At 34.3% G+C, this 13,833-nt stretch overlaps 1 protein-coding gene across 1 annotated transcript; it reads right to left on the bottom strand.

Moving 5' to 3' along the window:
* Positions 1-1,805: 1,805 nt before the first annotated feature.
* On the bottom strand, positions 1,806-10,190 carry LOC120628397 (brain-specific homeobox protein homolog). The gene is made up of 5 exons (XM_039896752.1): positions 9,893-10,190; positions 8,550-8,657; positions 7,296-7,457; positions 2,692-2,747; positions 1,806-1,919 (listed from the first exon to the last, which is right to left on the bottom strand). Exons 1-5 carry the CDS (start codon positions 10,188-10,190, stop codon positions 1,806-1,808), a joined length of 738 nt encoding a protein of 245 aa, XP_039752686.1.
* Positions 10,191-13,833: the final 3,643 nt, after the last annotated feature.

Genomic DNA, 13,833 nt, shown 5'->3' with positions numbered 1-13,833 from the left:
CAAGTTACATTCTATGGTCTTGCACAAATGTCAAAACGGGCCTATTACATTTATCCGACTATAGTACCATCAATGGTCTGGAGGTTGGTTGGTCTTCAGTCCACCAGTAGACTGTTATAGGCTGTTATTGACTGTTATAGACTGTTATAGGCTGTTATAGACTGTTATAGACTGTTATATATATTATTGATAATAAAGATTTAAGATTTATGACCTTAATGTGGATAGTCAAAAATGAAATAACTTTTGCCTTTAAACTTATTTATTGAGCAATATTTAATATAATATGTACAAAATTCAATAAAATCTTATCGTAGATACAAACTATAAACACATTAATGTATGTTATACCTCACACGAATTATGGGTATTGGGTAGGTATACCTGTGGTATTATTAAAAGTAAATATATATCAATTAACTGTTTATTCTTAGGTTTAAATTTAAACCAAAACCCTTTTACTGAAAAGATAATTTTAGACATATTTAGCTAAATTGACTAGAATTATTTCGGTATGACTAGAAATACTTGATATATAAAAACAATTTTACTACATTTAATATTAAATACTATTGCACATAATTTCTAAATAGATATATTCTAGCATTTCAGAATGATTAAAGAAAAAATAAATAAAAAAGAAATAGTAGACATTAATCTGCAGTTAGTTCTTAATGTTTAAGTAATAAATTAAAATACAATAATCTATCCCTCCAATAGAATTATAGAAATTATATACTTCTATAATTTCTAAGGCGTAAGAAACAAACAAAAAGCTTAAAACTTCCTTTAATCAAATGAACCAAAATCATGAGTAGATTCGTAGTAATAATTCTGAAATGCAAATCATTTGCTAACAATAGATTTAAGTCAATCCTATTTATATACAAGAATATCATGTCATTACATATTTAATCCATTTTACCTTTACCTTTCAAATAAAAAACATGTTATTTCTAAGAATATAACAGAATAACACTCAACTCGACACGAAGCTGAATGGGATGCATTATTAAATTATTTATAATATGAATTGATGAACACCAAACAATTTTATAGAATTACTTAAGCCGAAAGATTTCTAAGAAAAATGTTTGGATGCTAAAACTGAAAAGAACTGAAAGTTGGAGGCTATTTTTGATTTTAGTTTGAAAAGACTGATCTAAGAAGTTATAAAAAACAAATCCCTTCACATCAGTGGCGTGCACTGAGTTTCTTACCAGGGTATGCATAAGGCAGGAAAATTGCATCAAATATCAAAAAACCTCCTCCTATACGAGTTATATATCAATTTTAGGGTAGGCAGTGCTTTTAAGCATGTATGAAGTGCAAGGCACTGCTTCACATATCTTGTAAATTAATAATTTATCCAAATGAAAGGGTTGACTTAAGTACTTTTATAAGATTACTAATGTCAAAATATTGTGACGGAAAATACCGTCAAAATATTTTGACATTAAACATCCTATTTGCATACAGGAACTCGAAAAATGAATCAACGTGGAAAGGAAAATCGGTACGTACGCATATTCATCAAATAGCCATTTTATTAAAATTTATATATTTGTTATATTTTTCTGTAGATACCAACATTTACAGATAAATATCACAAATTACTCAGTCCGTCCGTACTTTTTTTATAAGTTTACGTGCCTATGGTGCGTTGGTTGTTGTTAGACGACAAAAAACTAAGTATTTTTCAGCAAAACTGACAATAATAATTTATCCATTAGCATATATAATATTCAATAGAAATATTTACAGATTATTTTAACAGATGATTAAATACGTAATTACTAATCACTTTACGTGCCATTATAGTGTTGTGTATAATTGGGCTCGCCTACGATGTCGATGTCGCTGTCACTATGCTCCGTTTCAGAGTCCGACGTGTGGGTTGTCGATATTCGTGAATCCTCCTGTAAAATAATATTTCGACTTCGTAATCCTCAGCCTATTAATGTTCAACTACTGCTCTCACAGGAGAGTGGGATTCCGAGCTTACACACCGCTAGTTTAACCATAATTATGTGTTACAAGAGTATATAGTGAGTATACTTCTTTCTATACTCATTGACAGTAACACACGTACGCACGTAAATAAAGCCGAGCTGGACTTGCGCACGCGTACGGATAATTTCATAACAGATAAACGCAATTCCCGGCCTAGGACCTATTCAAGGACCACATGCAACATATTTAACCATGTTAACTACTAAACTACGGAGTCAGTTACAAATTTTTTTAATTACTTCTTGTTAATTTAGTACGATTACAAGAATTTAAGATTATCTCATATTTCATTATGTTCTCATTGTCATTTTTAAACTTATGAAATGGGCTTTAATTTAATTTTCTCTTTGCTTTAATTAGTAAGAATTTTAATAAGGATGGGTATTTAATTACTTATAAACTTAATAAATATAATATTGTTAGCAATTTATTGAAAAATTGGGCACTCACCCTTAGTGTCTTTGCCTCTATGTCAGATGTTTAAAAAAAATAGTTAAATATTATCTTTGTAAAGGGATAGATAGCACTTGTTGTCAAGCTAAAAGCGTAATTAAGTTGACAATATTTATTGATTTAATAAATTGTGTTATCTTAAAAGGTTTTGTTATTTAGTTGCCATAGATAAATCTTCATATTACGTTCTTATGACTTTTCATTTCTGATACTTTTGTTTCTTACCTTTCTTTCTGCCGTTTGCGATGACAGCTTTGTAGTAAAGTCTACTGCTATGGCACCTAGAAACAAAAAGTACTTTAAGAAAGTGGTGACTAGAAACAAAGATGTAAGGTTAATTTATTTAAAATGGACAAAAATACATAGATATCAACAAAAGACAATCATAAATGCCTGTGGTACATTCCATCTAGTCCTCCCCTAACAGCCAAGCTTTTAAAACTACAATATGTTTCGACCATGAAATCGCGTCTAAAATATACCAAGACCAACTTTAATACTACAGAATATGGTTAAATTTCGTATAAACTAAGCATCTTCAAGCGACTCCGATGTAATCATCAAAGAAAATAACCCATACATTGTATTTGCCATCGTAATGAATAGCAATAAAGGACAAATTCGTTTGACACAAATTCCAAGACGTCCCGTTTCCATGACAACGAAGACGTCAGCCATCTTGTTCTCGTAATCGAATCATGGAACGTCTTGAGTTGTGGCGCGAAAGCGGCAATTCCAAATTCAATTTCCCGTCTTTGAGGTTTGCTACTCTAAATTATACGACGTTGTGTTTTCCGCCTAAAGACACAGAGTACCTACCTACTTACCTTAGTAATCTGTACTCCTCTGGCCTATTTTATTTTTAACTTTAGTCAAGATGAAATTGTTTTTACCTTTGAAGGATCTATGTAGTTACGAAAGAACTGCCTAAACCGAAGCTTGGTACTCGCTTGGCTGTTGAAAATTGAATAATGAAATTGAAAAATTGAAATGTTATAATAAATGTTATAAGTATTAATATCATCTAAGTACATCATCATCATCATCTTCATTCAGTATAACTCGTACTCTACTTGATAAGGAGGACTTTTAAAAAAATCGGTCAAGTTATAGTTAATGGACTGCGGTAGAGTCACTATAAATTAAATGATTTGATTTGGCTGTACGATGCAAACCTTTGCCTTTTCCCTATGTGAAATAAATAAAGACTGATTCGACGTTATAAAAGTGTATATAGAGTGGGCCTGTCTTCCTCATATTTCACCGATCATTCTCAAAAGCGTGTCTCCTCCATACCACGTGACATTGGCGAAGTAAATCGTACCCAATTGGTACAAACGCAAGCCATTAAAAAAAAAAAAAAAAAAAAGAGTGGGCCTACAAATAAACCGAATTTAGAATTTAAATTCTTGGTATTCTGTGCTATTTAACTTTACTAATGTGTTGAGGAATATGTAAGTATCTACTTATCGGGCCAGGTAAGTCAAACTCAGCCGCTGTAGGTTTATTAAATAGAAAAATAGGTAGATACGTGTATTAAAATATAGGATAGACAATCTAACATTATCTTAAACCATTACCAATAAATAGTTAATTAGTGACCAGACCTAAAAAAATTGAAGCAATACGTTAACATAATATCACTACAATTCAATGATGGCTGAGTAAAATTAGAATATCAATTCTAGACAGGTACCAACGAAGACGTTCTAAACGAGTAAGCGTTCCGGTACGTTGCTGCAAGAAGAAACCTAACACGTAAGCATAGATCATCTTAGACTGCATCATCACTTTTCTCATCTCACCAGTTGAGATTGCAGTAGAACAAAAAGAGAAAAAAATAGTGAGTCGTATCGGAACCATCTAGAACGAGTCGAAGCTGAGTAGATAGGCGTTGGGTAGTTGGGGTATTATACATATAATGATACCACCGTTCACGGAGTCGAGCTAGTCTGCTTTGGGTAGAATGGTGCTGGAGAAACAAGATTATGAATTTCCTAAGCACACTCCTATAAAAAACCAACAGTTCTGTATTACTGAGTAGTTTCGCCTGTGCTAGCAACTCGTCGCCGATCTCTGGTCAACCGTAGAGTAACAAACTAAAGCTGGCTTAGCAGAGCCATCCCACAGGTATATACTTAGTACTCTGTGCCAGTTCGGACATGAGCGTGGTACAGTGTAAGAAACTGTCTCAGCGTGTAATATCGCTTAACCTTGTTTAAGGATACCAAGTTCTTAGATTTGGGCTACGCCTCGATATATTTCCCTAATTTGAGATTGGATGATATACCTATTGTTACCCAACTAATAAACAAATCGTGTGCATGCACTTCGTGGAATTACAGCACTATATCTAAAATAATACCAATGATTTTATTTTATATTTCAAATAGTTCACAGTTTGTATACTCATTGTTAAATTTTTGAGTAAAGGCTAGTAAAGGCCTTTATATTCTATTTACAAAATAAACTATGAATATACTATCAATGAATATACAAAATATGAGTTGTCTGAAATAAATAATATAATCATCGGTATTATTTAAGAAATAGTGCTGTAATTCTCTATTTACTAACACATGCAGCCAGTATTAACAAATGTGAGTTACGATACGATATGTTGTTTAACGTGTAACGATTCAGTACTTCAGTTCGTTCAAGGAATTCGTTAGGTTGTCTATACAAAATACGTAACTATAAGTGCAGTTTCATTATAACTCTTAAACCTGCTTTGATACAGCAGAAATATCTTTAATATTCTTAGTTAATTCCAAGGAATTTCTCGATAGGGACAAAGGAGCGAGTTTGGAAAACTAATTAACAGTTACCTTCCGGAGTTCCCATCCCTGGGGTATTAACTTAGCTGCTTCAATTTGAAACTATGTTTCTTAGTAGTTTGGAACTGGTAGTATCATATGGAAGGCATTCGATACTCATGTTATGATTAATGAACCTTATAGATTGTACTCGATTGTAAAGATAATGATTAATGCATGATTTAACGTTAGATCGTTAATATTAGGAATACAATGAACAATGTACGGTCTGTAACACTTAAAATTTTTGAATACTTAACCGATTATAATGAATATCTTAATATCAATACATTATCAAATTCAAATTCAAAATTCATTTATTTCAAGTAGGCGTCCTTCATAATATAGAATATATAATACAGAGAAGTAGGTACATAGGGCGTCTTTTCTGTTGGTAAAAGTATAACCGAGGGATAGAAAATTACTTTTAGAGAAAGAAAACGAAACTTTCTTGCGGGCATAAGCTATTTTGCAGTCATCCAAAAAGTTTGTACGGTGTGCGTACAATTGTTAAGATTGAAATCGTGGCTTGCGGTGTCCACATTGCTCTGAAGCCGATGTAAAACGTATCTCGATAACATATTCTAGAATATCAGTGCGGTATATGATAAAACTGTAACTGGACCTACACCGTTTTATGGAAAATTATTGTTCATTTTACCGAAATCATAACACTAGACGGGTAAAAATTTTGGCCTGTCATTTTTCTATTTCACAACGCAGAATACGGACGAAAACCACAAACCTGTTTTAATAAATATTTGTTATAATTGCTAATTTTAAAAAACATCGCATAGAGACTGGTTTCAAGGCGGATTGTTAAGGCAAAAGTAACATTCACACAAAAAGAACTTGTTCCTAGGTAGGTAGGTAACTAATTTATTCATAGAGAACACAGATGCCAGAAGGGCAATCAACACTCCAGCAATTTGCATCAGAAGATTATTCAAGAAAGAAAGAAGAAAGAAAAATACGTTTATCCATGTTATCCCACATACCCCACTAAGAAACGCAGAAGCGACATTGTTTGCCGTATCATTCATAAGCCCCGAACATCCTTCTTCAAACACCAACATTCATTCTTGGGAGCTAAGAATTAATGTTGGTGTTACATACATAACAAGATCAACAGAAAATTAAATATCTATCCTATGACCAGCCTAGCTAAAACAAAAATTACTACACGGCTACTGCAAATGAGTTATGATCGAACGGAAGAGTTTATTCAATCAAATATATAACATCCATAGACATCCCGTAGTACGTATCTATAATATAAATAAAAACATAAAATACACTAAATCTAGTGGAACATTTATATAATTTGTGTACTATTACTCGTACATGCAGCACAGTTTTATTTTAAGTGCCATTGTAACTGTTCCAAATAACGATATATCAAAATAGAAATTGACTGATACCTATGCCATGTATTACAAGTTTATGCATAACGCTGATTTTCAGCTGCGACCCGAGTGACATTACTTTTTTTGAAATACTAATATTCGTATCTCGTTCCTTCTTCTGAAGCTTCAGAGAAAATCAATCAAATTAATAAACCGATAACTAGGCAAACACCCGCCGGTCTGTACACTGAGCATCATAAAATTCTAAATGTATTTATTTCCAGTGAAAACGCCACGCGCACGTCTAACTTTACACCCGCGGTATGTTGCTAGCTCCCAAACTTTTTCCCATTTTATGGTGAACGTTTAGAACATTACAGGTAAAAAATAATATAACTGTCAACTGCTAAATATTATGAAATGACTAAAGGTTTGTTCGATAACCATTCTAAAGTCGAGTGGTTTTTGATGCTACAATATCAGTCGTGTACACGGCTTCTTGATGTGCCTAATTCTGAGCGCCTCTGATTCTGAGGAAACGTTAAAACGGTCCACAAATAGTAACTGGTGCGGAAGGCAGATTCAACCGAAAATAAGCCGATAAGAAACTTAACTTCATTCCGCTGATGATTTTTTCATGCCGCAATCCTCATGCGCTGGGACCTACCTCTTTGTTGTTGCTGCTGTTTCCTCATCTGCTTCTTGTGCTTCATTCGTCGGTTCTGGAACCAGGTCTTCACCTGAGTCTCAGATAAGTTGAGAGCGCCGGCTAGTTCCACGCGCTCAGGAGTTGACAAATAGCGCTGAGACTCGAAGCGCTTTTCTAGACCTGGCCAAAATTAAAATATTAACGCAAATATAAACGTTTTGGTATACATTTAAAAGTCTGGTTTTTTAACCGTTGCCATCATTTGGTTTGGTTTTTGTCTCATACTTATGCACGGCTTCAATGGCTTGAACGGTTATGCTTGGTATTATATTTTAATAAGAGAATTTGATATTCGAATCATATAGAGACGTTACTTGTTTGTAAACAATTTGAAAATTAAAACGTGTATTTTTTTTTACATTCTTTTTCCAATCGTTAGATTTGTTTTCGAGATACCAGAGACAGTCGAGATACTTATATTACTTGCGGATATTTAGATAATACGAATTATAAATGAACTAAGTTCAATTGAAATGGATTGTATTCAATCTGCAGCTGTTTTTTTTCAAGAAAGGCATACAATTAAGAAGCAAAAACGTATCTAAATACAAAACATCATGACAAGACGTGTTCGTTTTAAATTATAAGATGTTTTTTAGCTTGCATCGTGAAGATGGAATTTATTTTTAATCTACTAAAAGTGTTATCAGCCTTATTAAATATAGAAAAAAGAAATAACAACAACAACACAATTTTATCTATTACTAGCGGACCCGGCAGACAACGTCCTGCCCATTAAACCAGGTCCTATTGTATTTTCAAACCATCCAGGAACCCTTTGATATTCACACACAATATTTCATCAAAATCGGTCCACCTGTAGACTGATTTGGGTGACAAACCCACGTACACAATAATTATGTATATTAATGCCGTTTTAAGTATTGTTCTCACTATTTATACCTTCCCTAAACTTCCAAGATTATGTCTAGACCTAAATTAGCCAAATCGGTCCAGCCGTTCACGAGTTAAGAACAGCAATGAAATTTTTACCAATTTTCCGGGACAAAGCTTGCATTTTTTTAATATGAAATAGTTTTAAATTATAATTTTGTTGTTGCTCTTGTTTTTTACTTGTACCTAATCCTTATTTTAGGGACGTCATGGTATGTCATATAAAACTGTATAAATAATACTGCTTTAATTTATGGTAGTAAGCTACCGGGACGCAAAACCGAATTGTGCAAAGTTATTTGTCAGAATAACGCTTACCTGTTAGCTGCGGATCAGAGAAGACGGTCCTTGCTTTCCTCCGACGGCAGTGCTTCAGCGCTGACAGGGAAAGCTCCGAAGGAGTGAACAGGGCGTGGTACGGAACACCTGGCCAAAAACACTCATCAGTTTTCACTATCAAAATTAGCTTTTGATTGCAATATCACCTTTTATCTGGCGGGGTGAACAGGGGTGCGGAACACCTGACCAAACACACTCATCAGTTTTCACTATGGACATTAGGTCTTTATATATCACCTTTTAATAATTGGCGGACCGAACAGATGAAACATCTGTTGATAAGTAGAAAACCATCGCCAATAAACAGAGCAACACTCGCAGGACATGCAAGGAACATATTTTGCATCGTGTGTCCAGAATCGAAGCGTTATTTTTAACGTCATGTGCACGTTATTACATCATCAACCACGCCCTTCAGACCGGAAAGAATTGCAACAATGCTGCTTAGTGGCAGAAATAATCATGTTATTACTTCTGCGGATCGCAGACGAGTCACTAAAAGCTCTACCACTACTAACTAGTTAGGTGTGGCTTCAATATGATGTAAACTAGCGGCGTAGCAGTCGCGTAGCAGTCACTGCTACGCCTCCACTCTAGTTCTTTATATTTAATTGTATTACTGAAATTGGTAGCATCTTTGTGACAGACCTCGTTCGGTGAACTTCTACGTGCTTATTTCTACCGCTAAGCAGCATTGCTATGCTAAGTCTTCGGCTCCGGGAAGGGCGTGGTTGTAGGTGTGATTACCACATGAGACTTAACAGCTACGCCTCAGGTTGATGGACACATGGCAGCAGTTTGCAGGACGTGTTGCTTGCACGCCCTGCGAAGTATTGCTCGTTTTATCTGCGATGTTTTTCCAGTTACCATCAGGTAGGCCATCTGCTTCGTCGATAAATTATTATCGTAAAAATTATTTTGTATCAAGTTATCTTGCTTTTAATTGAACTATTAACTGCAATTATACGAATATATTTGACCAAATTGTTGCAAAATGGGCTTACGTAGTGGCCAAATGACGTTCATAGCGTCTATTGACAAAAAAAAGTGTTATGCTTATTATGCTTGCCGGGGGTCCCAACCACCACGTTAAATAACAGGAGCAATATGTATGTAAAAACTACATAAATAAACGTTGCTTTCAGAAAACTAGAATCGAATCAAATTACTTTAAATTTAAAAAAAAATTGTAATTTATCCTAGTCGTTATAATACTTCTAACTTAGAAAAAAATGTATTTCGCATTGATCTATTCATTGGCCCTTTGTATTCCGGACTTCATATAAATATGTATTTATATTAGTTACAGGGTATTAACGTACCTTGAGATAGGAAGTAAGGTGTTTCCACAGCCTTATAAGTACTCGGTGTGTGTAAATATGCTCCTAAGGCACCCATAGCCACTTGTAAATAGGACCCTTCCCTAGCCACAGGCCGTACCTCATTGGCTACTGGGAAATATTTAGGCTCCCTTTCATAATCAAATCTCCTCGGATCTGGCTGTTTAAAAGTATTCCTTTGCCCACGATACAAAATATCCTCAATTAAAAAAGAAGTCTTCGAATGTTGCTCCTGGCGATGCGTATCACCGGGCGAATCACTTCGAATGTCCTGATCCATTTTATTTTAAATTTCGAACGCGAACATCACTTTTGAGTTTTAAAAAGAAAATTTTAAAATACTTATACGTACGTCACTATTTGTTATCGATTAAAATGAAAATTGGACAAAGCAACTTTTTTTAACTCTAAATGAAAATTTCACTTCTATTTTTTCTAATTAAAATAAAAACACGTAGCGTAGGTAATGGCTATTTATTTTAAATTTGATAATGTAAACTATTATTATTATTATTTATTTTATAAAAAAAACATTTAATAATATTTCTTATATTTCTTTTAATTTTAAGTATCAAATTTTATTTATAAACTTTTTACACAAAACTTCGTTTCCAATTTATTAAGTACCGCCAAATTAGCGCCAATACGCGGACGTCAAATATTCATTTTTGAACGTAAATCGATATAATTATTATCCGTTTGCTCGTTGTTTGGCTGAAACGAGGCGATTTGGTGCGCGGACCGAGTTAAACTGTCGTTACGGGGGTTGGTTTGGGGATGAGGTCCGCCCATTTGGGGGTGGGCCGCTCCAGCCAAGCTTTACGAGATGTTAGGAATTTGGGTTAGATTTTGTACCTATAAAAATATTGAACTTTGTAGCTAGACAATAATTAAACTTCAAATTAGGTGCGACAGAAAATTTGCTGAATTGGATTGATATCGAAGTATCCGTGATTTTAATTTTTTCCGCAATTAAACATAAAATTACGATTACTGTGTAGTGAATATAATTTATTAAAAAGTAAAATTGACAAATATATGAAGTCTGTAATCTATACTTATAGTAATTTAATTTCTTTGGTTAAAAATAAAACTAACAAGAAATTTGATGATGGTCCTTTCAGTTCGAGAAGATCTTGAACCCAATGTCAAATTTTTACTCTATATAATAAGGATGACATTATACATTAAAATAGAACTAAATTGTATTTGAAATGATAATGTTACATCCCAAGGTTTAAGACTACTATATAACTCACTGTATCATATATATGATGACTATTAAAGCATATTTCAAACATACATGACGTCTCGCTTTCCTGGCTAGCGACTCTAACCTTATAACTGTTTAAGTTTTGCGCAGCTTACATTCATGGCATAAAAAGAATAATTTCATGCCGACAATAACTATCCTAGCATAATTCTAGCTCGGCCCAGCCTGCATTTATGACACATTATTTTTCCTTTACATAAATAAGTAACGGGTATGTTCTTTACATCTTGGTTTTGTAGTAAGTATAACTATAAGATGTATGGCAGGCGAGCATTGCCTCATATGAAAACATAATTTTCATGACGAAGATTAATTGCAATTATAAAAAAAAATCTAATAATAATACAATTATAAATTACACCATACAGATCCTGCTGCCGTTCGCGGAGTTTAGCAAGTTTAATTTTCATATTAATGAGTTTCTTTTTTTAACAGAGGTATAGTAGCAGTATAAGTATTGATATATATATATATATATAGTAGCTTATTTAGTAGCGGTACCAGTTGGGTTTTAATAATTAAATTATCATCAAGAAATACAATTTTAGCGATGTGGTTTTTACAAGTGAGAGATACCGGGTTCAATCCCTGAGTGGAGCAAATTAGGAAGTTATACTTTCTGACCTTTCTCTGGTCTGATTTGCTGGGAGGCACCGATGAGGGATGCAGCGTTCCGGAACGATGCCGTGTAGAAGACGATTATGGGAAGGTTTTTTAATTACAGGTTTAATATAACAACAACAACGACAAATTAGACTGCATCATCACTAACCACCAGTGGCGTTCACTGAGTTTTTCACCAGGGTATGCATACAGTGCACAAATTGCGTAAAACGGCAAAAATCCTCCTCCTATACGATTGAAATATAAATTTTAGGGTAGGCAATGCTTTTGTGCATGTATGAAGTGCACGCCACTGCTAACCACCAGGTGATATTGCAGGCAAGGCTAACATCGTGAGTGTGTGTAACATCGTGTATTTTTCATTTACCTAATGACAACTTGAAAAAATAATTTGATAGCAGCTGATCAAATTAAGTAGGTACTTTACAAAATAGCTTTACTAAACCAGGCAAAAAATATTAAACATTAATTTCTGCATAAAGAAATCTGGAAGCAGCTGATCAATTTAATTGCTTTAATTTATACCGCCGCAGCAACGCACCATAGAAAATCGATATAGGATTTTACTTATACGCCAAACTTTTTATTTTACCAATTGAAAAGAAAGACTGTTATTGAACGGAGATGATACCTCTCTTTTAGTTTTATACTCTATGACGTATATTCTTTAGGTTCCTAAGCACGTATTGGCTGTAATATGTGCCGCTCATATCAGAATCAAATCAAATGGAGTTGCAAATTGGGAGCGATATTTTCCGATAATGTAAAGGTTTGTGCACACATACAAGTATATAAGTACTGTATATGCTGTATATGATCAAAAGCCTATAACAGTCCACTGCTGGAGTAGAGACTTCTCCCAACATGAGGGTTTGTCCTAATCACAACGCTGGGCAGTCATCACAGTATATGGTAGTAGTAGCACTGAGAACGCTGCTGCCAGTTATATCGTATTCCCTTAGTCGCCTCGTACGACACCCGCGGGTAGGGTGGCGACATTTGCGGTTTTGGTATTCTGGTCTGCCGAAACCACACGGCCCATCTGCCTCCTTCAGATACACACAATCATTGTCAATGTAACTGTCGAGACTGTACAATAAAAACGTATTCGAAAACGCGGCATATATTTTCGCACGTAAACCTATTTTTCAACTATGTGTACACGCCTTTAAAACGTCGTGTATCGCGCGGGTTAAGTTGCCGTAAGATGGAGCAGATCATCCCGGCACAGTGGCGATACTGCGCTTTAAGCGTTTTGATACTTGCTTTGTTTATACCGATCTTTTAACATCTATTTAATATTAATGTATATATTGACTTTCTTGTATGTGTGATTGCTGTATATATGTATTGCATATTTTTGACTATTGATCTATATGACCTATACCACAATTAAATCATTTTGCTCACATCCTGGGGTAGCTGGACGTAGATCTCTTATAGAGATAAGTCTTCCTTTGTACACTTCTTGTATCATATGTTCTCATTCACATTTTATGGTACATTTTTTACAGTTTATATATTACATATCACAATCATAAAAAACTTTAATCTTTTCTCGTTATAATATGCGTATACATTACTTGACATCCCAAAAACAAGGATTATTATTTGGAAACAAGAGCTCGCTTGATTTTACTTACCTGGTCAAGCCTGGGTGTAGATGTCCATAATTAATCGTTAGCTAATGTATACTCCATCAATCCGCACTGGGACGTCCAGCGTAGTAGACTACGGCCCTAACCCTTTTTAATTGTGGAAGGAGACCCTGTAGTCAGTGGCGGTACTACCATACAAGCCGAAAAGCCGGGCTTGCGTTACAATAAATATCTATTTCGAATTTTTCTCGACTATTCCGAAATGAAATTAACAAAATAATTAAAACTTGATAGCAATGAGGATATAAATACAATTTTTTAACTTTTGCTCAATAATGTATATACTCTTTGTTGCGAGTTGAAGTTAGTGAAGATGACCAGCGAGCGAATTGAAACAACTTCACGCGTGTTATTATTTGCGCTACAAC

This window comes from Pararge aegeria, chromosome 12 (assembly GCF_905163445.1).
Source record: "Pararge aegeria chromosome 12, ilParAegt1.1, whole genome shotgun sequence".
In the NCBI taxonomy this organism is placed as follows: Eukaryota; Metazoa; Arthropoda; class Insecta; order Lepidoptera; family Nymphalidae; genus Pararge; species Pararge aegeria.
This window is presented reverse-complemented; position numbering and strand designations above follow the sequence as displayed.